General features: G+C 39.9%; 1 protein-coding gene across 9 annotated transcripts in view; it reads right to left on the bottom strand.

Annotated features, from left to right (window-relative positions):
• tns1a (tensin 1a) overlaps positions 1–21,792 on the bottom strand; it is a 248,155-nt gene extending 226,363 nt beyond the window's left edge. For 3 of the 9 annotated variants that reach the window (XM_037536615.1, XM_037536613.1, XM_037536608.1), the window contains exon 1: positions 21,542–21,791. In XM_037536615.1, the coding sequence (XP_037392512.1) occupies positions 21,542–21,646 (105 nt within the window). In that variant the 5' untranslated portion in view covers positions 21,647–21,791. Of the gene's footprint in view, positions 1–21,541 lie in introns of all 9 variants that reach the window. The other 6 variants (XM_037536614.1, XM_037536609.1, XM_017715784.2 and 3 more) reach the window with 3 other exon arrangements.
• Between the last annotated feature and the right edge of the window lie 5,036 nt (positions 21,793–26,828).

The raw sequence follows: 26,828 nt of genomic DNA, 5'->3' as shown, positions 1-26,828 counted from the left end.
CATAACCATACCTAACTGTTTTAACTAGCATTTGTGGATGCAGCGAAGAACTGTGTTCTCAGACAACGGTTTTTGGAAGTGTTTCTGAGCCTAATGCAGTGATTTCAACTGCAAAATCAAAAGGGTCCGAAGACCACGGCCAGCCAATATTCCTCTGGGTTCTTTGATGTTACTACGTACTGTAGAGAATGAAATACCAAGTTCTTCAACTTTTTTTTAAACGTGTTGCTGCCAATAACTAAAAATGTGCATATATGTTTTAAAAAACAATACAATGTCTCTGCTTCATCTTTTGATGTTGTCTTTGTGCAATTTTTGATTGAATATAGAGTATTAATGATTTGCGAATCATTGTTTATTTTATATTTATGGCATTTGGCTGACGCTCTTATCCAGAGCGACTTACAATTTGATCATTTTTTTACACAGGTAGGCCAAGGTGGTGTTAGGAGTCTTGCCCAAGGACTCTTATTGGTGTAGTGTAGGGTGTTTGCCCTGGAGGGGATTGAACCCCAGTCTACAGTGTCATCCACTACACTAACCAACCACACAGAATTGTCTTCTGCTTTCATTTACATTTTGTACAGGGTTCCAACTTCTCTGGATACAGGGCTGTAATTTTCTTCCTTTATTAATAAATAGTTCTTCTGTGAAGCATTGCTATTCCATGAGCACACAACTGTTTTAAGATCTTGACTCATTAAGTTATGAGATAATTACATGTCAGGAAGAGAACCATGCACTCATACAGTCCCTTCTCAGACAAATGATGGTCCAAACTAGCAAATACAGAATTTTGTTTAGAATCTTATTAAAAAAATTTTTTTTTGGTTTTCATTGTTAACTAATTGACTTCTGAGTGTTTGAGAGAACAGAGAAAGCTCTGGAGATCAGACTATTTCTCTGGAGGCAGAAACAGCTACCGCTTTGTCCTCTCAGGATGCACAGATTGCAGCTATTAAACACTTAATGTTATGCTTTCAAGCTACATAATGATTTTTATGCACCTATTGATCACAGCTACACTTCTGTTGGCTGAGGCAACACAAACCTCCCTTGAAGACAACAAGGGCTTGCTTGAGTAAATAGCACACCACAAGGGAATCTTTCTCATGCATTCACTTTATCCACTTTGAATTCCAACAGGAATCCTCCCTTAAGAAGTAAAGCACCGCATCTTTGTATTTCAAGCTGCAGTTTCAAGTCTGTCCCAACTTGAAGATGATGTCCCAAGGAAAATAATGATGACGCAGTGCGCTCTATGTCAAAACAAGCCACAAATATCTTTCATCTATAGCCAGTCAATTCACCAGTAAAAACCTGGACCTCACTGCTTTTCTTTCCTCAACAAGCCCCAACAAAACACATTCCAGCACTTAGCAACACCTCATCTTGAGATTTTTTCTTCTGGGAGCAAGAGTGAAATGTAAATGTGAGAATGATTGCTGCGGCCACAGTGATCCACATCACCATGTCTATCAAGCGGTGTGGTAAACATGAAGGCCACCTACTGAGAGCCCCAAGAGAGACTCCCCTCAGAGACTGCCTTCAGACAAGTCAAAGCATGGAACATCCTAAGAGCCTAGAGGGCTTCAATCAGATAAACCGCCAAAGATATTATACGTAAAAGTTAATGAATGTCATAAAATGAACTGGAAGAGCCACAAGATTTGATGTAAAAATATACGTGATAAGAATTAGTGCTGGACAATTTAAGGTTTTCATTGGTCAGTACTGATATCGCCTGGTGCAATCATAAAAAAAGCCTCACTGATTGTTTCATTGTGTGCTTTAAGCATCCTGACCAATTACAGAAGTTCTTGGGGGTTTTGGATGAGTCACATGCAAACAGACAAACTAATGCAGGCCAAATCTTGGTACAGTTTGCTATAGGTGTATAGGCATGCAATGTGTAATGTAATATGGTATTTTGCACATATTGTGCAGCCCTAACTATCTACCTAACTATCAGCCCTAACACAAACAAGGCCATGCCAATGTTCCAGTATCATATAATACATTTTTAAATGGAGAACATTGCATTATTTTTCTTTTTCCATTAATCTGGTGTTCCGGTCTGAACAGTGTCCAGCCGCTGAAGCTAGAGATCACAGAAAAACTCCTAGTCCCTGACCGCAATCTCCTCTCATCTGCAATTCAGTATTAACTGCAAATAATGCCCGAGCCCGCAGGTGCCAGCCTGAACTCCACTGTCTTACCCTTTATGCCAGCAGCATTTTAACACAGCAAGCAGCTCACTTACCAGCCACAGCCACATTGCTGAGCATGGACACACTCTTCCAAACGCTGGCTCTAAGGCATGTACAAAACTCTGTCCCTCTCTCAGGTAGCGGTCTCCATTAGCTCCCTCTGGCTGCCTCTTCTGTACCCATTAGCAAGGCAACGGCCATCCGTGGGCTGTCCTGACACACATTTCCTGAGGGACATTGTGAAAGGGGTGGAAAAACATACACACCAGCAAAGACACACACACAGACATTGAAAGGCTGGATGAGCACCAAAATGGGTGTAATGGAATCACACGGTAATGTCCTGCCTGGGCGGCGCGCTGAAGGCTGTTTTTCTTTCCTGGCGGTGGGCTTTCAGCTCTCCATAAAAGGTCAAAGTTCAGCCTCCGACTGACAGAACACACTGGCCTGTGACACGTCCCATCCTGGTTTCTTATTGACCGAAGGTAGCAGCTTTTCCACTGCCATAGCCAGCATCCACTGCCTGGTCTGCAAACTGCACAAAGCTAGTATTGTTTACTACTTTTTTGCATGGTTTAGTGTTTGAATTTTGGTTTTATGAAGTCCAGTGACCCTGCAGTTAGTCATGTAGACTCTAAGAAGTCTTCCAAATTTTCAAAAAGTCTGCATGATTCACTCATTCAGTCAAGATGTAGACAAAATCATTCAGAGTGATTTGAGGTGAAATGCTGTAAATTCTGTATTGCTGACAGCAGTAGAGACAGGAGCCAGACTTCTGACGTGTTTAACACCTATAAAAGCTATTTTACAGAAAGTTAGTACTTAAAATTACAAGTATGGTGCCTGATGCTTAGACAATAGTCTTAAGAAGGTTTTGGTCTAAAACATATAAAATAAATCCTTGGTGCGGATGTATATGCAGTGAGTTGTGAGGCAAAACAGTACTCCAAGAAAACTTACTGTTTTGGATTTACTCATAATTACACAGGCTGTAGGTCCACGAATGAGCCTAATGTTGATATCAAGTAATGGAAACTGTATACCAAATACCATATATACCAAATACCATATCTAATTCTTCCCACGCCACAAGCTGTGCTTCTGACACTATAACATACTATTATCTGTAACAGAGGTGGACAAAGTACACAAATCACGTACTTGAGTTAAAGCTGAGACCCCCCAAGGTAAAATATCACTCCAGTAAAAGTAGAAGTTCCTCCCTTTAGACCTCCACTTGAGTAAAAGTACTAAAGTATTTACCTTCAAATGTACTTAAGTATAAAGTAAAAGTACTAAAAGAGTAATTCTGGCTCTGATGTCCTGTTATCATTTTTATAACCAGACTGGCTTCATGAACTCATTTCAGGTGAAAGTCCTCCAGCGTCTCTCTTGGTAAACCAGTCTTTTAATAGAACGTCATTAATTAGTGACGCTGACGTCTATTAAAATGATCAGAAGCACAAAACACTGAAGGTAAACAGTTTCCATCAGGGAGAACCGAGTGGCTCTGAAATCACTTTTTACACACAAGCAAAGTTTCAGTTTCAGATTTATTTACAACTTAGTTCCAAGTTTAAGTTGAATAAAAACTGGCTTTAAACTCAGGATCACAGATGAGCTCCTTTACTATGTTGATCTGTAGGCGTCTGTTCATAAACATAAACCAGCCCAAACTCATTTACTATAAAATGAAATGGTGTTTGTAGAAATTCAGAAAAAAGCCGTGTCAGTCTCGACTGCATATGTGGACATATTTCTATATTGAGCTCTATTTACACAAAGTTAGGTTAGTTCATCATTTATGTTGAACAGACTCTCCCAAAGTTTTACGCTGCTGCGCTGACGTTGAACCGCGTGCTGCACTGGGTCGGTATGACCAACAGGTCAAAACCAGCTCTAAACAAAGTGACCGCTGGGCCCTGATTGGTGCTCTGGCTTTGCGCTTCTTTCGTTTTGACATGTTACGTTTTTATACACACAGAAACCAAAAGGAACGACAGATTTCTCAGAATGTAGGAGGAAAAAGTCGGACATTAGACTCTGAAATGTAGTGGAGTGAAAGGAAAAAGTCGCCCAGAACGGAGAAACTAGAGTAAAGTACAGACACACTAAAAAAAGTCCTTAAGTACAGTAACGAATTACATTTACTCAGTTACTGCCCACCACTGGTCTGTAAAAATGGACATAACCCTGGACATAGTTGAAGCCTCAAAATATATATATGTATAATACTGCTGCTTTAGCGATGTGACACTTTTAACCATTTTTTATTATATATTATACAGTGTCAGAAACCACCTGAGTCTGTTTGACATTATTTAACTACACAACCCAATTTTAGGCTAACGTTTCTTGTTAGCTACATTAGCTGTAGTGCAAAACTAAAGAAGCAGAGTTCAGACCACTTGGCTTTGCAGTGAGGGAAAACCATTTAGTTAGACAACAAAGTGAAACAGCATGTGAGGAGTGTCCGAAAGGGAGTAATGAAAAATCCTCATTTCCAAAGGCACTTCCAGGACAGGAAGCCATGCTTGTCTCTCTGGGGTAGGCTTCCTGTCCTTAGTGATAAAGCCTAACACAGGAGTCTACACAACCATGTGCGACTGGCACAGGGCCTGGGATATGGCCAAATCACAACAGCAATCATCAGAGGTGACAGTAATGATGTTACAAGGTGATCCGGAGCTGGTCGGACAGTGATGTTGTGGAGAATGCTGCGCTCAGATGTGCTGAGCTAATGGTAAAGGCACCCTGTCACAATAGAGTGCAACTAATGGTATCGAGTTTTAGCTTAGTCAATGCAATCTGTCAGACAGATGAGGCAGAGAATTATTCTAAATGTCTTCTTTACGGTGTTGTTTGAACTAAGCATATATCAAGGATGAAGAAGATAGAAATACAAGTACAGATATACACACATGCACTTATATAATCAGGCCCGAGCTACTGTAACCCAAAAAAAGTGCACAAACTGCTAGGCACAATCTGTGTAGCCAAAATAAGGAGTACTTCTAAAAAGGAAGGTACAAAAAAGGTACAAACGGCGTTTGACTTTGAGCCGTCCAGAGTGCAGGCAGGGGAAGAGGGCCTCAGGGGAGCTCTTGTCCTCTCTGGCCCCGTTTAGGAGTGTCTCTGAGGCAGCCCAGAGATTAATGAAGCTGTGTTGACACGGCCCTCAACAGAAACGCTCTCTCGCTCTCGCTTTCCTATAGAGCACACCGTCCATGCACCCACCTCAACTGCTTACAACACACACCAGCGAACGCCTGTCAGGACAGAGCTACGAACAATACACACAAGTATTTTGCTGAACATATCACTAACGATAAGTTTCCATTTAAAAGGTAGGTGGCTGATTAATGAGAATTGATATTACCTCAAAAAGCTTTCCATCAAAATGACTTTTTGCACACTTCTAAAATGTCTAAACCCAGTTTAACAGGACTGAACATGCTCTCTTTGTAATGAAACATGAAGTTGGGAAGTGTTGAAGTCCTGAAGATATCCACTATATGCACAAAACGCATGCCGTAACATAATTGTGATGTAATTTATCATAATAATGATAAATATTGCCATTTTGCTTAGGCCTAGTTTTAAGTCTTTCATTTCAATTCATGGATACAGCCTTGCTGGCACAGACCAGCAAGGCTAAACCACCATATGTTGTGTTTTGGATGCTGGTATGCTGGTCAGCAGCAACAGAAGCTGATACGCTGATCACCAACAAAACCAAATGTCGTGTTTCAGATGCTGATAACCACCACCAGACCATCACTAGACCAGCATAAACCAGTGTAGATCAGCTTATACCAGCATGAAATTCATGCTGGTCTATGCTGATTTTTCTCAGCAGGGAAATGAAAGAATATCTGAATGGGACAGCATGTAACAACTTTATGGACCGTTACAAGATTAGTGTCCTAGTTCTACACCAGGACAGAGCTAAAACACTCAGGAATTGCCCTTCAACTTGGTGCAGAAGGACAATGGAGTCCACAGCCTGTGGTCATGTTCACTCCTTCTCTCCAATGCCTCCATCTTGTGGTCAGAAAACACCAGCCTCAAGCTGTCCACTCATATGTGGACCATTCTACCAAATTAGTTCCAACGGTGGTCCCACAGTAAAAAAAACAATGAAGTATATTTAGACCTTAGATATTTACAATGATCACACATGATTTATTTAAAGACAGAGCATATGTTTTTTGTGTGTTCAAAGCTGTGTTTGCTCATCATGTACTGCTTAAAATGATATGAAACAGCCACTACTGCAGCACTTGGTAAAGTTTCGGTTATGTTAGAATTGTTTTGGTAGTGACAAAGTGCAATGGTCAATTATTTATTTTAATAAAATAAATATAACTAAGGTATAGAGTCACTCAAAGCAAAGGGGTTTTAATCGAAAGTCAGTTAAAAGCACTCTAATGTGTTTTCAATTCTGACTTTGAACCAGGGCAGTAGAATAATCCATATATTAAAATCTGCATACATTTATGAGGCTTATTATATTCCTCGTCTCAAAGTTCACAAGGCATCTCTTCACTGTAGTAACAAAACCTTGTATCTCTAAAAGAAGAGAAGCTATTTTGGCCCGATTCATCATCATCAGATGATGTAAAGGGCAGCTGGTGTTTTCAAATATTGTCAAAAAAAAGGGGTTACTAAGTTGTGATATGGTGAACATCTACATCTACTCTTATGGAGTGTAAAAACTATAAACCACTACTTTGGTTGTTGAGGTAGGCTGCTATTACTTTGGGCATTTATTCCTTTGTCTGGCACACTGGCATTCATACACACTCTAGTGATGAAGGTTTTTGGCAGCTCTTTCTGGCGTACAGTTAACGCGTGTGAGGCTGTGGGGCTCCGCAAGCCTGCTGTGTGAGGCTGCCGGCTGGCACACTGAGCACTGTCAGCAAGCTGTCATGAGGATCAAGGCCCAAGGCAACGTGGGATCATGGCCTGTCAAACACCCTTTACATCAATCACAGTGCTCAGGTTGAAAAAAAAGGTCTGCAGCCAGAGCCGTGTCAACTTACCTCAGATAAACTTTGTCAAAACAGAATAATAATTATTTGTCCTGTTTTTGATGCAATCGCACAAAACAAAAGATTTCCTCAAGAACTATTGCTTACGACCCCTAGCGTGTCGGCTTGCAATAAGGTGAGACATTAAGTGATACTTTTTTAATTCCACAAACGGGGAAATTCCACCTCCGCATTTAACCCATCCTTAACACTCTAGTGAATACACACACACTAGGGGGCAGTGAGCACACTTGCCCGGAGCGGTGGGCAGCCCTAACCACAGCACCTGGGGAGCAGTTGGGGGTTAGGTGTCTTGCTCAAGGACACCTCAGTCATGTGCTGTCGGCTCTGGGGATCGAACCGGCGACCTTCCGGTCACAGGGCCAGTTCCCTAACCTACAGCCCACGACTGCCCCCAAGAGACTAAATAGGTTTATTTTAAAGAAAGCTGTTTAAACCATCTTTGGGCCAAAGGCTCACTAGTTAGGTTTCATAAAAAGCTACCAAGCTAGGAGGGTGAAGACCAGCATGTCATCGCTGTCCAAAGAAAACCATGTTCTACATCGTATCATCAACACAGCAGTTGTCCTTTACACTGTGTGAAAAATTCATGGTAAATGAACCAATATAAATGTTAAAAAATCACTTGGTGTAAAAATAAAGATAAGTATGTTTTCGTCTTCTGTAAAGTTACTATTTTGGAGATGCTTGTTTTCTTTGGACAGCGACAGTGTGCTTCCTCTGAGACTTAAGACGCACCACAACATCTTTTTGAACTGCAGCTGATGCGGGATCACTGGACAGCTCAACCCACTCGGAGAACACTATTTGCCAGTTCCATTACATCAGCTTGCATCGTTGGCTAGCATCACGCCACCCTACCCACCCAGAAAGAGCGAGGCCAGTAAGGCTGTCTTGCACTCCTAGCCACAGATAGTCGTGTGAGCTTGTAACAACAGTTTGAAAAAGAAATCTGTCAAAGTCACATTTATTCTAAATCTATTCTTCACACCATGGAAGGCACTTTGATGAACATGAAGCTGATCAATGCAAAACAGGGCAAGCAGCAGGGATGTGCATTCTGACTAGTTCTGATATTCAAGTATCCATAAGAGTCAACAAACAGGAAAGTGATTAACTGCAGGGAAGGAAAAAGTAACTAGAATGACTAGATTTCAGGGAAAATTGGCAGGTTGTAGGCTTACTATTTAAATGATAGCGCTGGAGGTTTAGATTTGAAAAAGCTAACACTAACCCGTACAACATTGGTCTGATGTATCCAATAAATACTGTCATCTCTCACCTCATTATAGCGCTCCATGACCTGTTATGTTTAAAAATAAATAAATAAAACAAATCAAATAAAAAGGCAAATCATTTTGCATGGCGTCATTGGTCACGTCACATATACGCTACTTAAAATTTCAGCACCTCCAACTTAAAACACCTTCCCGTGTACCTGTTTCCCAGGTATTATGCACACTACTTAACTGAAAGGAAAGGCATTGTATAGTTTATATATGTCTTTATCCAGAATACAGGCAGGAATATTGATCTCAGGCTGTTTGTAACAATAACTGAGAGTTAGATGTGCTCTGGCATGGTCGCAGTTTTGGCCACCTTGCACCAGATCATATTGCAGGTTAAGAAGAAGACTTGCCCTGCAGAGCGAGAGTGTCTTGAACTTTAAAGGTGAACCATAACACAGGCGTCCAAGGGACACTTAGGAACGAGGCTGACTTCATTTCGTGTCAACATAGCATCTGTCACGAGCTCTTTTTCTTGAGAAATTGCTAGTGAGAGGTGAGGAGATCACTGACTTTAGCTTTTCAGCAACTCCATTTTCAACAGTGTTATGGGGTAAACAGACACGCAAAGTTCAAACAAAGACTTGGGATCCCAAAGCCTATAATTTCAGCTATCCTCTTCAGGCAGACAATAAGCTTTTCCTCCTCCTTTGTTTTCAGTGGATCTGCTGACGTTTAGTGACATCGGAGACATAACATGGATTTCTGTAGAATCTGATCTGTAGCTTTGGAGTGTTGAAGAACTAGGGTATGACTGTGATGTGCAAAACCATGAGGAAACAGAATCTGTCATTATACTATGAAAGGGAGGATATATTGTTTTAGGTTTTTGAGATAATCATTGCACTATTTAGAAAAAAGGAGTAAACAAAAATTGTCGAGATATTCCCCTCCTAAATAGAGCTAATGAAGTCTTCTAAGAATATGAGTGAACTATCTGCTGTTTTTATCGTATCTTCATCAGTATAAGGTTGATTATGCGTTAGAGGCCTAAACATTGAGCTGGACATTCTTTTTGAGTCTGTGTGTACGACTTTAATGCGATGAAGACGTATGATATGGTTCAAAAGACTCAAATCGGACTTTTAACTTTTGACTTTCTGACTCTAACTTTTAAATTCTTTCAGGCTTCACAAGGAGACTCACAGCAGCATCCTGTGTTTTCACGCATTTAATGCTACTTCTTTCAGTGTTATTGTTCTTTTTATCAGGTCGGTTTACCATAGTAGTCCAATAATTATAGGCTGTATTCCATTTAGCCCCCTTTTACCCTGTTCTCCAATAGTCGGGACCCCTCACAGGACCACCACAGAGCAGGTATTACTGATGGATCATTCTCAGCACTGTAGTGACACTGGTGTGTTGTGCAGATATGACTGCATCAGACACAGCAGTGTGACACACTCAGTGCCACTGCTTGACTGAGATCAGTCCACCAACCAAAAACATTCAGCCAACTGTGTCCTATGGTCAGCATCCTGCAACTGCTGACTAACACAAACTGCAGGAACAGATGAGCTGCTGTCTCTGACTTCGCATCTACAAGGTAGAAGTGTAAGTAAGCAGATACAGTGTTTAAAAACCACATCAGTCTTAGTGCAGTGCTGAGAAAGATCCACCACACAAAGAATACCTGCCCTGTGCTGGTCCTGTGGGGTCTTGACCATTGAAGGCCAGGGCCAAAGGGGGCTAACAAAGTATGTACAGAAACAGATGGAAGTCCACCTATATGGCCAATGGAGCTAATTAAAAGGACAATGAGTGTAGATACAAGGAGGTATGTTGCCAATTGGTCAGGGTCACTAAAAGAGGCACACATCTCTACAAAGGGTTAATACTGGTGAGGTTGGGCAATTTATCTACTAAAACTTTCATGAATGTACACATGTGCAACTTTGTAATTAATGTGTGACTAAAGCAATAGTTTTTTCTGTCCTTTGTATATGGAAGTCAGTTTCCACTAGTTAGGAGAAAAAAACAGTTATTTGCTTTTCAAATTTCAATAATTTGACATTCAGCTTTCTAAAGCATAAAAAACAAGCAAGTGATACTTTTTAATCCCACAAACAGGGAAATTCCACCTCCTCATTTAACCCATCTGTGAAGTGAAACACCACATACACACTAGTGAATACACCCACATGAGGGGGCAGTGAGCACACTTGCCCGGAGCGGTGGGCAGCCCAATCCACAGCACCCAGGGAGCAATTGGGGGTTAGGTGTTTTGTTCAAGGACACCTCAGTCATGGACTGTCAGCGCTGGGGATCGAACTGGCAACCTTCCAGTCACAGGGCCAGATCCCTCACCTCCAGCCCACGACTGCCCAACTGGCTTCAGTTGTTTTGGATGGGGTATCTGAGCCTGGTGGACATCAAAAATAATACAAGCTTTCAACAGACTTTAATAATGTAACATAATATGCATATGCAATGGGGCAAAAGCAGTGATTGTCCCTATGATCTTATCATGGGCACTAAAGGAACCTAGATTGTCTCCAGATAGTAAATTGCGGCAGTCAAAACAGTTGATGTCAGTAGATGTTACCGCTAATGTGACAAAAATGGCAACACATGTATAACATGCTGGCAAAGTACTTCATTTTCCCATCTATAACACATCTTTTGGATGAGCATCATTAGAATCTATAGTTAGTTGCTCTCCTGTGACAGTTTTCCTCTGTGAATGAAAGAGAGTATTTATACTACAGCATCAGCAAAGACCTCCATCTACACACACACACACACACACACACACACACACACACACACACACACACACACACATGCACACAGACACACACACACACACACAAACATAGACACACACACATTCACACACACACACACACACACACACACAAACATAGACACACACACACATACACACACACACACACACAAACATAGACACACACACACATACACACACACACACACACACACAAACATAGACACACACACATTCACACACACACACACACACACACAAACATAGACACACACACACACATACACACACACACACACACACACAAACATAGACACACACACATACACGCACACAGACACACGCACATCTCCTCTGGCTGAAGTCCAGCCGAGAGAATGATGAATGCACAGCGTTCTCCTTGCTGACATATTCCATTAAAATAAAACAGCGCCTTATTTCCAGCTGGCATGCACAGACACAAGCCTCATCGCTTTTTTGTCCCACCAATATTATTGAATGGGGGAAACAAATGACTTGGGCAGAATTCACCTACGGACATGGTTTGGAATGAAGTTCACATGATTCTACAACAATTCAGCAGGCTTTTCATTGTTTTTTATATATATATATATATATATATATATATATATATATATATATATATATATATATATGTACATTTCATTCTTAACATGTATCATTTGTGTCTGAAACAAAAAACTACATTCTACATTGTTTGGTTAGTTCCGTTCAAAATGAACAGTTCAAAATTAAAGTGAAAGTTAACACATCCTGTACAGAGAATATATATTTTGCTATATGTAAATATAATTATGTAATTACAATACAAAGTATGTAAGAGTAAATTACACAAGGAACACAATAAATTACAAAAAATTGCATTTACATGCCTAGAAAACCAAAGAAACATATCACAGACTGGGGATGCTCAAACTTTTGTTTGTGTCATTTTGTATCACTGCATTTTGTATCACATACACTAACAGGCCACTTCATTAAGTATACCTCCTTGTATCTGCGCTTACTGTCCAGCTCCACGTACCATACAGGTGCACTCATGGTTCTACAATTACAGACTGCAGTCCAACTGTTTCTTAGCATTTTTTGTTAGTCACCTTTCAACCTGTTCTTTAATAATAAGGACTCCCACAGGACCACCACAGTGCAAGTATTATTTGATCAGTGAGTGTCCACTCACTGTCCACTCTATTAGACACACCTACCTTCTCAGTCCACCTTGTAGATGTGAAGTCAGAGATAATAGCGTATCTGCTGCTGCCAAGTTTGTGTTGGTCATCCTCTAGTCCTTCATCAGTGGTCACAGGACGCTGTTGGCTGGATATTTTTGGTTGGTGGACTGTTCTCAGTCCAGCAGCGACACTGAAGAGTTTAAAAGCTACAGCAGCACTGCTGCGTCTGATCCACATGCTTTCACCATATCAGTGTCAGAGTGCTGAGAATGGTCCATCACCCAAATAACACCTGCTCTGTGGTGGTCCTGTGGTGGTTCTTGACCTTAGAAGAACAGGGTGAAAGGTGAACAGGTGGACTGCAGTCTGCAATAGTAGAACTACAAAGTGCACCTGTATGGCAAATGGATGTGATAATATGGACAGTGAGTGCAGAAGCAAGGAGATGTACTTAATGAGGTGGCCAGTCAGTATACGCAGTGCCTTCCACAATTACTTGCTTATTATTAATATATAATTGCTTATTAAGTAAACAAGGGCAATACAAATGACTAAACACCAAGGAAACCTGTTTCTGAGACTTTTTATAATGATTTTTAAATTGCTTATAACATACCTGCAGCAACCCTATCACCATGTTTGGAGGCTGCTGCACATAAAAGCAATTACATTGAATGATATGAACTCTCTCAGGAAGATTATTACTGTACACCATATAGACACTGACGGAAAGAGAAAGAGAGCTGCAAGGTTCGTAAAACTTGGATCACGTGTTTAAGTTGCTGAGCTTGAAGGTTGTAGGCTCTCGGCCACACTGCATATACCAGCTCAGCAATAGCCCATGGCATTTATGCGAGGACCTAATCATAAACCAGAAAGCCTGCTGACACCTGCCTTCTGCATGATTATGATTGCTTTTTATAGCTTAATCATCCCAGCATTTGTTTCAGACGTGTTTCACATCACAATAATGAGGTAATTTTGCTGGCGAGCACAATGCCGACAAATTCAAGAAGGTACATTATAACACACACATTATTCATTTCTACACCCAGCCATGTGTGTGTAAACCAAACATACAAAACGCAAAGGAATCATACGATGCAATACATGTCAAATGCATAGAGTTACTGTAAAGTTTATAACATTCAGCCTCATATATATATATATAAAATTTGTAACATACCTTAGAAGTCCCAGTTCTGGCAATAACAGGATCATTGCACAAAGGCCATTTCCAGAAAAGTTAGGAGAAAAACAAGAATCTGTGATTTGTTAATTCTCTTGAACATTTCTTTAACTGACAAAGAAAAGATTTCCAGTGTTTTCTCTGACCAACTTAACTGTATTTTGTTAATATGAACACATTTAGAATTTGATGCCTGCAACCCACAAGCTGGGACAGAGGCATGTTCCCCACAGCGTTACATCACCTTACCTTTTATTGACACTTTTGGGAGCATTTGGGAACTAAGCATGCTGCTTGTTGCAGTTTTGTTCATTCTTGCTTGACCTCAGCTGCTCAACAGTTCGTGGTCTTCATTGTCTGATTTTCTCTTCATCTGCATACGTTCAGTAGGACTGCAGGCAGTAGAGTCAGGCACGCGCACTCTGTATCTACGAAGCCACACTATTGCAGCATGTGCGGAATGAGGCCTGGCATTGTCTAATTGTCTTGAATAACCAAGGACTTCATGGAACGTCCTGGAAAAGACGTCATCTTGATGGCAACATAGGCCATGCCATGGGTTGATAAAGGTCTGGATGGTCCCTTTCGTTTTTGACATGGAACACTCAATGTCTGTTTTCCCAATTTCCACTGTCTTCTGGATGAGCTTGGGCCCAGAGAACTCGGCTTTGTTTCTGCACGTAATTGACGCATGGCTTTCTTCTGCATAACAGAGTTTGAAGTTGCATTTCATGTGTTGAGAAACGATGGTTTTCCAGGCTATACTTAACGTTAGCATGTTGGCTTCTCATGTATTTCCAACCGAGGGCTCAAAGATCAAGTGTATTCAATGGTGGTTTCCAGCTTTGTGCTGAGAGTTCTTTGTATTCCCTGGAGCTTTTCACAGTATTATGTACGGTAGATTCTTTGAAATCTTGCATTGAGAAATGTTCATAATGCCCTTACAAAATTTGGCACAAACTGGTGAGCCATGACCCATTTTTGCTTGCAAACACTGAGCCTTAGGTGGACGCCCCTTGTATGTGCAGTGTAACTTGAATGTTCTATAACATGCCCCCCTTTTTTAAAGTATGTTGCAGACATCAAATTCAAAATTGGTCAGTCAAAACAGTAAAAGTCCTTATTTGTACTTTTGTCAGTTAAAGGTTCAAGAGAATGAACAAATCACAGATTCTTGTTTTTATTGAATTTTACAAAATGTTTTAACTTTTTTGTGTATTTAGAAATTAACGCGACCACATTTTGCTTTTATTACAGCATCCATTCATTTTAGCAGGCTTGCTTTTACTTGTTCAAAGAAACCTGCAGGAACCTCCAAAGTTCAATCTTGGTCACTGCTTTTTCTGTTTCTCCCAATCCAAATAATAAATCTGTAATATTGTTATAAATCTAAACTCATCAGTCCAAAAAAGCTTACTCCACATCTCAAACGCGAACCTGTCAATACAAAATTATCAGGAGATGACAAATTCGATCCCTGGTGATGGTACAGCCATCTGTGGGCAGTAGCCCAAGAAAGCATCGTGACTTGGCTCTCTCTGGGTAACTAGGGTGGCCCTCCCTTTCCCTTCATCACTTAGCATAACACCAGGACAGCTGTCTGTTAGCTGATGTAACGGAACCGGCAATTAGGGGTCTCCTCCAAGCACATTCATTTGCCCAGAGACACTGCACTAGCACCAGTTCGATGCAGTGGTGCTTCACATGAAGTGCCACCAGTAGAATCGTGTGACTGGGCAGGAGGAGAAAATTGGTAAAAAATGCATGTATCACAAAACAAAAGCGCTAACTCTCAACATCTCAGGGTTAATTAAACTCAAGACGTGGCAAAGGAGAAGTTCATAGTAAAGCCTATAAACAACAGTTGCACAGTCCATTAATCACAGGCCCCACGTTGGCACAGCCTGAGCTGGCAGCAGGGTTGTGGCTGTACCGCGACCCCGAATGCTTGAGCCATGCTGGAGATTCATTCTTAAATAGAGCTCTGGGAGGGGTGGTCCGTCTCTGCTTCCAAAAGCTGAGAAGGAGCAATCAGGTGAGGAAAAGGCAGCAGTTGCCGTAGGAACAGCGAAACAGAGGCCACACTGTTTCCTTGGAGCCATGGGGCAACTGGAATGTAGCAAAGGATTGTGGGAAAAAAGAAGTCTTATTCACATTCCTTATCAGATAATTGCAAAATGTGCGAGGGGTGGAGAGCATCGAGGAGGGACGCGCTGTGCCAGGAGACTCTCACCTCTGTGATATTTAGCAAAAAGAAGGGAAAGCGTTGCAGTGAACCAATCCAGTTCACACAGTCAGGACGTCTGCCTAAACAGCCTAAACAGTTTTTCCCTTCAGGATATAAAACATCATACATTTCCTTCTTATGGGCACTGAAGATTCTACAGCCAAGAACTGAATTCTATGATTATGCATTTTGGCTTACAGGCTTGAAATGAAACTTCAAATGAAACAGACTGAGGACTCAGCTGTCAACTGATAACAGATCAGTCAAAAGCTTAATGTTCAGTATATAGTGGTGACTTCATAGGTATGATTTTTATGATTGCAGCTAACAATGATTTCCATAATTGATTAATCGGGTCATTATGGCTTTGAGAAAGAAAGAAAAAGTGCAGTGAGTAGTCTGTAAATAAGTGTTTCACATCATACACCATGCTTCTAAAATGAAAACTATAAGGACCCTACGTTTTTTTTCATATTTGGAAAAAAGGAATTTCATCAAGGGTATAGTCACAGATCTGCTGCACCCCTTGTTGGCGCAGCAACACCAGCGAGTGTGTATAGCACATTAACAATAACAAGAATGGGAATTTTCTAACACAACCATTCTGCCTCCTCAGATTAGTCTCCCTTCACTGCTGCCGCCATTCAAATTTCCATCTGTGCAACAAAGCTATTTCTCCTTTTCTGGTGCAAAGACACAACAAGATCAACAACCATATCACCCAAAAATGTTTCCAGCACATCTGTTGCCCACCTTTTTATTATGTCAAATTTACCATCTGTTTTTTTAAGGCAGCAATAGCCGTTAACCTATAGGAAGACTGGGGAGGTCAAAGCCAATGCCACACAGGTTAAATGTCAAGAGGACCTCTGCATCCCTCCTGTAATGGCTGAGGTCTGCATTCCAAAATTAGAGGAAATTTAAGCACGAATTTTTAGAAATATGTTTCATATTTGTGTCTTTTGGCCATTCACCCCCATTCACCGAGGAGTGCTTTGCAGTGTTTTTGATATAACGGAAGAATAAGGAAGTAGCCAGGCTCCCTTTACACTGGCTCTGGTGTGTCTATTAGCATATTAAACATGTATGTGAAGAAAAATCTATTAAAAACTCATTATTAATTAAGCTGTAATAATCTGAATATTTTCTTTGCACATTCCAATAAAATAAGGTGTACAGGGATGACAAACGTTTTAATTCAGGGCTACACGAAGTGAGACCCATGGGCCAGAGGATTTGATTTGACCCACCAGAAACTTGCCCTCAAGTCCCTCAGGTAATGAAGAAACTAACGTTCTATAATTCATCTCTTATTTCTTTCTTGCTCATTTTTTTCTTTTAATTTACAAAGTGTGTTTTCAGTCACGTCCAGCCAGCCTGAAGGGGGCAGCATTTCACTTTCGTAGGGTCAGCATTTCATAGTGTAGTACCTATGCAAGCAGATAGCGAAAGAATAAGTACAACTGAGGCTGAATGAAAAGAAATAAAATCTGCAAGCCATTTCTTAAAACGAAGGATAAAGTAGTCCCACACAGTACCGTGCAAAAGTTTTAGGCATCTAAATTTGCAAATTAGGCATCTAAACAAAACACTTTATCTCAGCAGTGAGTTTATCACAATATACATTAGAATAAAGTCGTATTCATAATCCAAATAAACAGAAAAACTATAAAAAGGAACAAGAATTTCTCGGGTCCATATTTTTCCTCGACACCTTCACAGCCGCCACAGAGACTCGTTAATATCATCAATGACATCATGAGCTCAATTTACTGAGCACTGATTGGTCAAACCAGGAGCTGCTTTTTAACTACATCTAATACTGGGCTTCCTTGAGGAGAGGCTTGGAAATGGGTAAACAAACACACTAACATCCAGAAAAATCACTATATATATATATATATATATATATATATATATATAATCATTATTAATTAATATTCTATATATTTTGTTTATTCAAATATTAACACTTTTCTCAGCAAATAAACACAAATAAAGAGATTTTGAACATGTGTCTTGGGTGCCTAAGACTTTCGCACAGTACTGTACAGCATATCGCTGTTGTCAGAAGAAATCCTTGCATCTCCATTGTTGACGTTTTTCGGTTTTTGACATAGTTTGAAAAATACCTATTACCCTTTATATTGTGTGGAAATTTCATAAAGAATGGACCAAAAGAAAGCATCCAAAATGACTTGGAAAGACGTCTGGTTCCATTGACTTGCATTAAAAGTAGCGTATGTTTTTTTCTTCTCCTGCAAAGTCACCAATTTGGAGATACCAGGTTTTCTTCCGACAACAACGATATGCAAGTCTGACTTAGTCTTCCACAAAAGCATGTTACCTTCGACCTCTGAAAAAGATGCTGGTGTTGATTCTAAAGCAGCAGAACATCAGTAAACATCAGCTTTCGGAGGACCTCTACAACCTTGGAATAGCAGAACCAGTTTGCACTAAAGTCCCTGTAGCTAATGAATAATAAGCCTTAGTGAATAATAAGCCTAAAACTTTAGGGGGTGAATATGACATGCAGTACAATGGCCAAAATGTAAGCCCCATTTTGCATACTTAGTAATTATATGCTAAAGTCACATTCAAGTCAAAATAAAAAAGACAAGCTTAGTAGAATTAAAACAGTATCATATTCAAAAACTATACAACGGTTATGAAATTTCTTAGTACAAATTTCTTAGTACTTCATCCAGGACAAAAGCTGAGATTTAATATAAAATAAAATAGAAATAAAATGCCAAAGCTCAGGTGTGAGATAGGTGTAAGGAAGAGTAAAGCAGTCCAGAAGCTAAACCATCAGAACAGTCGGAAATTAAACATGTGAAAGGCATTTGGAACGAGCTCAAACATTAGGATGTAATGTTCCACAAGTCATAATCGGATTTTATACAATGCAGCAAAGTCGCAGTGTGATTCATTTTTCAATAAAGCAATAACAAAGAGTGCCTGGAAATGTGGCTTACATTACTACGCTTACAAAAATAGCTGCAGTAGCATTGTAATTATTAGATTTCTGTATAAATACTGCATAAAGCTTCTATAATAATCTGTAACTTTTGTACCTTTATACAGTACTGGGCAAAAGTCAGGGAACAGCTTTCTTTCATGTCCGGTCAAAATGGCCATTCATTTTCAGAGCCAGGAATCAGTAGAAAACACATTTAACAGAAAACTGCAAAGAAACCTCAACAATTATATATAAAGTATAATTTATATACATACATTTTATATACTTAGCAGACTTGCTTACAGGTTTTCAAAGAAATCTGCAGGGATACTTGTCCACACCTCCAAAGTTTCGTCTTTGTTTCTGCAGTTTCTCATAATCTATGAAAACATTCAATGACATTGAAGTCTGGACTCTAGGATGGTCAGTCCACTGCTGTGAGAACACCAGCAGCTTGTTTCTTTGATCTGATTCCTTCTCTCTGTAAGATATGTTGATTAGATCTAAAGCAACAGTGGAGCTTGATTTCCTCCTCTCCCTGTTTATCTGATGGCGACAGTTTTGGTGGTCTATCAGGTCTCGCATGGTTGTTCAGCGTCCCATTGCCTCTGTATGCATATCTTTCTAAGCTGCTGACAAATATCTCCTGAAAAATGAATGACTTGTACATAATGTCTGTATTGTCTGGAAGACTTTTGCACTGTACTGTATAATATTCCTGTGGTGCTGCCTTATAGTAATCTATAACAGTTGTGGGGAAATGGAGAAAAGAGTAATTTGTCCCTCACAAATGAATTTCATTAAAAATACAAAGTATTTCTTCGCACTGAATTGCCCCTGAATTGCCTATGACAGGCGTTGGCAACTCAAATGAGAATTCTGTCCTTTCAGCTAAAATCAAACCACCTTGGGAGCCACACTTTATGTCACTTTTACCATCTCGGCTGTAAATATGTTTCAGTGTGTGTTAATGTGTTAGGACAGGCGAACATATTAAATTTAAACGAAAGCGCAGACTTACTTTGCTCTACTTTAAGCTTTAGCTCAGCTATAGCCGCTTTTCTTCAATCTCCAGCAGGAAACTTTTCCAAAAGTGGAACAGTTTCTTGTGAAATGTCTCTCAACCTTTGATTTTTGTGTGAGGCTGAGGTCAACTTCTCATTTGCCAGCTTCTTTGAATTCCCTCAGTCTACATTAAATGGCGCCTGCTGCGACATAAGGTGGAACGGGAAAGTTCGTTTAGTGTTTGACAGCTTCTTGTCGCAGATGAAACGTATCAGGAAACCAGCTTACAGAGTGCTTATATAAGCACATAAGCCCACTCGTCTCAAATTCTTAATGTTTGTATCCAATATTTCTCTTTGCTGTTGCTTTCGCTGTTAGCTAGGCGAGATCGTTACCTGTGTTGCTATAGTGACCAGCGGTTTGCGCACCAACCTTCAGGGTTAAAGGGCGAATGAACAGTTATGCATTAACTCCAACATTTAAGATCCTTTACTGTTACAACTGTTAGACCAACCAGCAGAACTTCATTTTACTGAAAAGAATATTTATTTGAATTTTTCCTACAATGTAGTTCTGCTGTGGAGCCACAACAGGGCAGCAAAAGAGCTGCCCATGCTGCCGACCCCTGGCCGAGGACCTTCCTCTCCTCACTGCATCGTCCACTCCTCACTCCTCAACTTCTTAACCTAAGAAGAACTGTGCGGTTTGCATTGTTTTCCTTGTGGTTACCAAATAATAAGCCTTAGAATGTAATAAGCCGGGGACGTTAGCAGCATAATTGCCTTTTAGGTGTAGAAAACTGTGTTTAATTGTCTCTCAGCCTGCAACACACACTGATTTGCAAGGTGGTGAAGCTGCTTATTGTTACAACACCCTCCAGAATGACTGGCACCCTTGGTAGGTGGTGAGTGTTTGCTGATCTTAGACTGAAAATGAGAGCAAACCTTTTAGTACACGTTCTATGATATATATTACACATGCATATCGTTGTTGTCGGAACAAAACCTCGCATCTCCGTTTTTTGAAAGAACCGGCCCAAGAAATGGCTCAAAATGACGAAAGGTCTGGAAAAAAAAGTTTTTTCCTTCTCCTGAGAAGTTATCAGTCTGGAGATACAAGGTTTTGTTCCGACAACAGCACTGAAACTGCATGACTGGACTGTAGCAGGTAGCTGCACATGAATATCTTTGCCAAAACAAGCTCATATATATATATATATATATATATATACAAGGAAATTGTATTGATGTTGTAATAAAGAACATCTTTGTTCAGTGTGTGCACTTTAAGCCTGACCAAACTAGGTGGGCCTACAGTGTAATTCCCCATTTAGATGAAAGCAGGTGAGGCTATGAGCCCACCTCCGCCACAGTTTAACCGCTGTAGCATGTATGAACGCCTCGTGTTACAGTATTCCCAGGTAAAATGATTACAGTAGTGCGGATTCACCACCAAACACCTGAAGGGCTCTTCATTCGCCTCAGCTTAAGACTCTGTTTTGCTCACTTGCTGTTACCGCGCTGGATGTTTCCCGAATGTTCCACTCAAACGTCACTCTCCCACACATTTAGACGCTTTTACCTTGGAGTGCTGATAACCTTCCACACTGCTCTGCCGGAGTGATGGGCTAACCTAGCGGTGGGCTTACAAGACGAGCGGAGGCGCCTACGCGAGAACCCTGACTCACCTCAGACAGGAGTCTAGAACCTTCTTTCTTTTCCTCGTCATGGCGCTCGACGGGCACACGCACAAACTCTTCTTCGCAACAGACGAAGCTGACGGTACATCCCATCCGGCCCGGTTAAAAGCATTTCATCGCCTGGACCTCTCTGAGCTCTCTGAGGGGCAGAACGGGGCAGTTCAACTAAGTGGTTTCTGTTTCCAGACTTTTGGAGCCTTGGGAGTCAGAGGGGTTCACAACAAACACTCCCTCTCCTGGGAAGAGGCAGAACAGGGCTTTACACACTGTCAGGAAGACTGAATGGAGGAAGCCTAAAACGTCAGTTCTAACACATTTCCAGCACGTACTGCTGCACTCCTGCTCGTTAGTGCATGGTTTTATAGGGATGTGCTGATATGGGAGCTGTAGGCTGATGATGATGCAGGTATCTGCCGATGCCAGTACATGAACATTTGCAATGAGTAGAGATGAGCTTTCACCTGGGCTAAAAGAGGAGAGCACCGTTTATTTTGTGTAGGGTTACAAATGCAGTGAAATCATGTCTTAGAACTCATCGGCGTCTAAACCTTCAGCTCTTCTGGAGTACAGCTGATACATAATCATACGAGTTTGGAAATGTTGGACGTATCTAAACGTTTGAACAATGCTGAGAACTTTTCTTTCAGCAAACACCTTCCAATGCCGATATGGACCCGTTATCATTGTGCATCCCTACATTTGTGCTTCCGTAGATCCATAAAAGGCTTAAACATAAGATGGAACGGGTATGGCCGGATGAGTTCATCACTATGAATGTTAATCCGGAAGTACTGGAGCAAAATCCAGGCATCTCCTGGTATTCAGTCTGCTGGAAAAACATCAGAATTAGGATGCATATTGTTGCTTTTAGTGTTTTTTATATATACTATATAGATTTATATATCACTACCCTAAGCATTTTCTATACTGTCACTACAGCATATAGTATCTAATGATTTTTCTGCATGGATCAGATTTTATCTAAATTATTCTTAATGTATTCAAAAACAGAGAATAATAGAAAAAATCTCAAGTATATCAATATGTGCCCAAGATGATCGGCTAAATGTCTTGTCCTGTACATGTTTACTGTGTACTTTATGAATTTTAGCCAGAATATTTTGAAATAAAAATGAAAAGTCACGTGTGATGCTGAGCAGTAAGTCAATGTCTTTTTTTCAGATGGTGTGAGGCTTCAGGAATGTGACTACAGGGTGCTATTGTAACCACCTGGGTCCCTACTCCAGCATACACTGCAAGATAAGCACTCTCCTCTGAGTCAGGAATATTAAAAAAAACAAGGAGAGGATACGGTGAAGTACTCTTTGCTAATATACACTGCACTGCCAGAAGTGTCATGTACCAATGTGTATCTGGAAAATTGGCCAGCGAGTGTAGCTACAAGTGTCTAATAAAGTTGCAACTGAAGTTATTATGACAAAAATGCTTTTGTATTTAGTGGATCTTTACACGTTGATAGTAACGTCAACCAACATTATTAGGAAGTGAAAGTGGAATCAACCTTTCATGTTTTGATTTCCAATAGATCGGACCACACGTGTGAGTACAAACGTCTCTGTAGGCCTTCTGGAAGTCCAAGATGCCTCCTTAGTGGTAGACCGAGGAACAGCTTTATGTAAAGTATACATCTGTTTCAAATATATGTATCTTCCAAGTTTCAAATAAAACATGGAATGTGTTTTACAAGCTTCAAATGTCCACGTTTAATCGAGAACACCCAAAAGACGGTTCATCTGAATCACTGTTAACTTGGCATACAGACATACTATTAAAACCCCATAGGGATGCAAGTGGAAATGTGCAATATTGGGTTTTTCACTGAGCTTTGACAATTATGGCCCAAATGGAAGGCCTAGCACTAATAGTCTTAGTTCACGTAACCTACTTCATTGAATTTCTAAGAGTATGTTATCAGAACAATATGTGTTTTACGTTCGATTAACGGCTCATTTTAAGTTCTATGAATGCAAAATTTAAGGCACTTAATTTTTTTAAGCTAAGGATTAAATCGTTTTTTATAGCATTGAATGTTTGGGTTGTAAACGAAGTCATTTGTAACGTTATGATGCAATGGGGCATTGCAGAGAGACTTTTTATAGTGGTGATGATAGGAACCAGTAGTCATCATGCCTGCAACTCAAATGTAGTCATCCTATTTACTATCCAAACAACCCATGAATCTACATCTTCTGAATTTATGTGTAATCTCTAATTGTAAAATAAAGGTGAATCTGAAATACTATGTTTTGATTAGGAGCTATTTTGCTATGCATGTACCTTTTCACCATTAATGTGTTTTAAAAATACATATTTTATATATTATCTCAAAACTCTTGCAAAATCGGTAGAATTCCACCTTAAAAGGATTTTTTTTTCAGCAAGTTTGATGTCTGTTCTTTTCCCTGCAGTAAAGCCTGGCTCTGTCCCTCTGGGGAGCTTTCTATCCTTCTCAGCTCTCCACTCTGCTTGCTTTGTATCTCTAATGTTATTCCATAGCCTCTCAATCTCAAGGGTCTCGATGATGGGCTGCGGCAGGGGTCAGAGATCACCGGACGGACAGCAGCGTCTGTCACTCAAACATGTAAGAGGATACGTGGTCGAAGGCGACAACACAGCAGAAGAAAAGGCCGGTCCAGCAGAAGATACTCTGGGAGATTGTTGACACTTAACCCCATTAGAGCAGGAAAGAGGCAATGATGTCACTCGCCCTGAGGAGTAGACCATGTGACATTAGACCCGCCGCAACAACAAAAGCTTTTACGCTGCTGCCTGTGTTCAGGTGGATTAGGTGATGACGGAGGTGCTTTACATACAGTAGATCTGTTTGCCTTTGTGTGGACAACCTGCAGAGCTGGATGAGTTATTGTTCAGTGTACATGCAGTGAAAATGTTCAATGTGAAGTCACTATATAACGGCTGGCCGCACTTTATACCGCAGTTATAATGAGTAATGACATGATGAACAACATAATCACCAGGGCTAAATTGTGGCCACAGTTAGGGACCACTAGTCACTAGTATGCACATACAGACCACCCTTCATTTATTTAATTTCAGACATTACACACAGGTTCCTCCTTTTTAGGAGATATTTCTCAGCAGATTAGAATCCATTTATATAAGAAAGGGGAAAAACAGAAAAATGAGTGGTTAAACAGCAGCATCTTTGAGAGAGCTTAGTGAATCAGTCAGCCATTATTTTGACTTGGAAGCGCCTTAAAAGTGACACTATTTTACAATGTAGTCCGAGTTAAACATGACTAACGAGAGTAAATGAATAAAGAACGTTTCTGAAGCCATGGTTAGGCTTTTCAATGAAAGAATGAATGAATGAGGGGATGAATAACACAGCATGTACAGTAAATATATTAAACGTGTGTGTGTGTGTGTGTGTGTGTGTATATATATATTTGCATGGTCATATTTAAGTACATGGAAGCATGTTGTTTGTATTTCAGTTAAAACTTGCAAAATATTCGCAAAATTTGTTCCCAAGAGTTTCTTTTGGTCATGTATGTGGTATGTGTTCAATTTCTGCTGCATTCTGTCTTAGCCTACATATAAATGACTGTGTCACCAGTGTACATTTGACACTTTTATGTATGTAATATGTAAATATGTAAAGGTTTCATTATATGTGTAATGAAAATAAATAAAAAGTAAATGAACAACAAGATAATAGACAATGAGAAAACAAAAAAATATTACAAATAAAAATATTCATTAAAATATTGCACCTGTGTTCATTTGAATGGAAGGTCTTAGCAGACAAGCACTGATGCAAAGTATCAGTAGACTGTCAGTAATTTGTACCCCTTTATGAAGCTTTATTGGTAGGAGTGTGTATCCTTTTTCATTTTTGGTAAAGTTAGATTTGATCCCTCCAGAAAATATTTCTTTTCATTGAGCACACTGATCTATCTATCTATCTATCTATCTATCTATCTATCTATCTATCTATCTATCTATCTATCTATCTATCTAATTCCATTTGTTTTGTTGACAGTAAACTGATTCAGTACTTGGCACTCAGATTCAGTACTATTACCTAATTCTAACATAAATTCACCAATAGGCTATCATGTTCACAAAATCATATTTCATTGCAAAGATATGATCTGAGACATTTGTAACAAGGTCTTATCCACCTTAATGTCACTACAGACCACCTCTTTAAACGCTGACAGTACAGCGTGTAGCTCTAAGCCACAGCAGAACCACAGTCAGTAACTCATGACAACACACAGACGGTGAAGAGATACACCCGGTGTGTAAATATATGGTACTAAGTGCCAAAAGGAATGATGTGAGTTTTACTCCAGAAAGTTGCATTGACCAAACATTTATCAAGTAAAGCTGAGAGTCTAAACTAAATTGCAATGAGTTTAGTCAATTCGAAGATCCTGTTTGATGGGATCTTTGAGTCTGAAATCATCAAAATAAAATGATGAAAAAAGCATGAAAGTCCAAATCATTTGAGTGTAAACATTTATGCTTTCTAACACATTAAGCCACACTACGTTTTCTTTAAAAACAACCCAAGTCAAGTTAAATACAAATAACACTATTTATAATACATTATATATAATATATAATACATTTAAATGAAGTTACCTTAACTCAAAATATGCTGAAAAAAAAACTCATTTTTGAGTTAATTAGATTTTTTCAGATTAAGTTACTTCAAATTTCTGCAGTATTTAAGTTGTATGAGCTTATTTTTTCATTAAGATATGCAGTGAGTTTTATAGCGCACAAACTACAGATGGCACTGATCAGGTATTGTTAACAAGCCTGTTTCATCAACAAATGGATATGAATTATAGATCATAAGGAATGAATCCGATCCAATCCTGTACCAAATCTGGCCTGAAACAGCACACAGCTGCACGTTTCATGTGGTGTGATGTTAGTTGTATATTTCTTCTTGTGAGGTAGTAAAGAGTTTGAGCACTTTGAGCACAATAGCCGACTATTAGACGCTCATTTTAAAAAGTACATGTCCTACATTTGTCTGGTATTTTCTTTACCCAAAGTTCCACTTATGTATGTATACAACAACAGTCATAATTTCATTTATTTGACGATTTTCTAACTTTTATTTATCCCTGAAAATTAAACTGCCCGTTTCTGTTACAGTGTCTATAAGATAGGGGTGGGCAATATGGCGAAAATAAAGTCTCATGATAAATGACACACATCGTGATATTTTTGCTGAGGTTGGTAAATTGGAACAGACAGTCCCAGTAGTGCC

This window comes from Pygocentrus nattereri, chromosome 30 (genome assembly GCF_015220715.1).
Source record: "Pygocentrus nattereri isolate fPygNat1 chromosome 30, fPygNat1.pri, whole genome shotgun sequence".
Lineage (NCBI taxonomy): Eukaryota > Metazoa > Chordata > Actinopteri > Characiformes > Serrasalmidae > Pygocentrus > Pygocentrus nattereri.
This window is presented reverse-complemented; position numbering and strand designations above follow the sequence as displayed.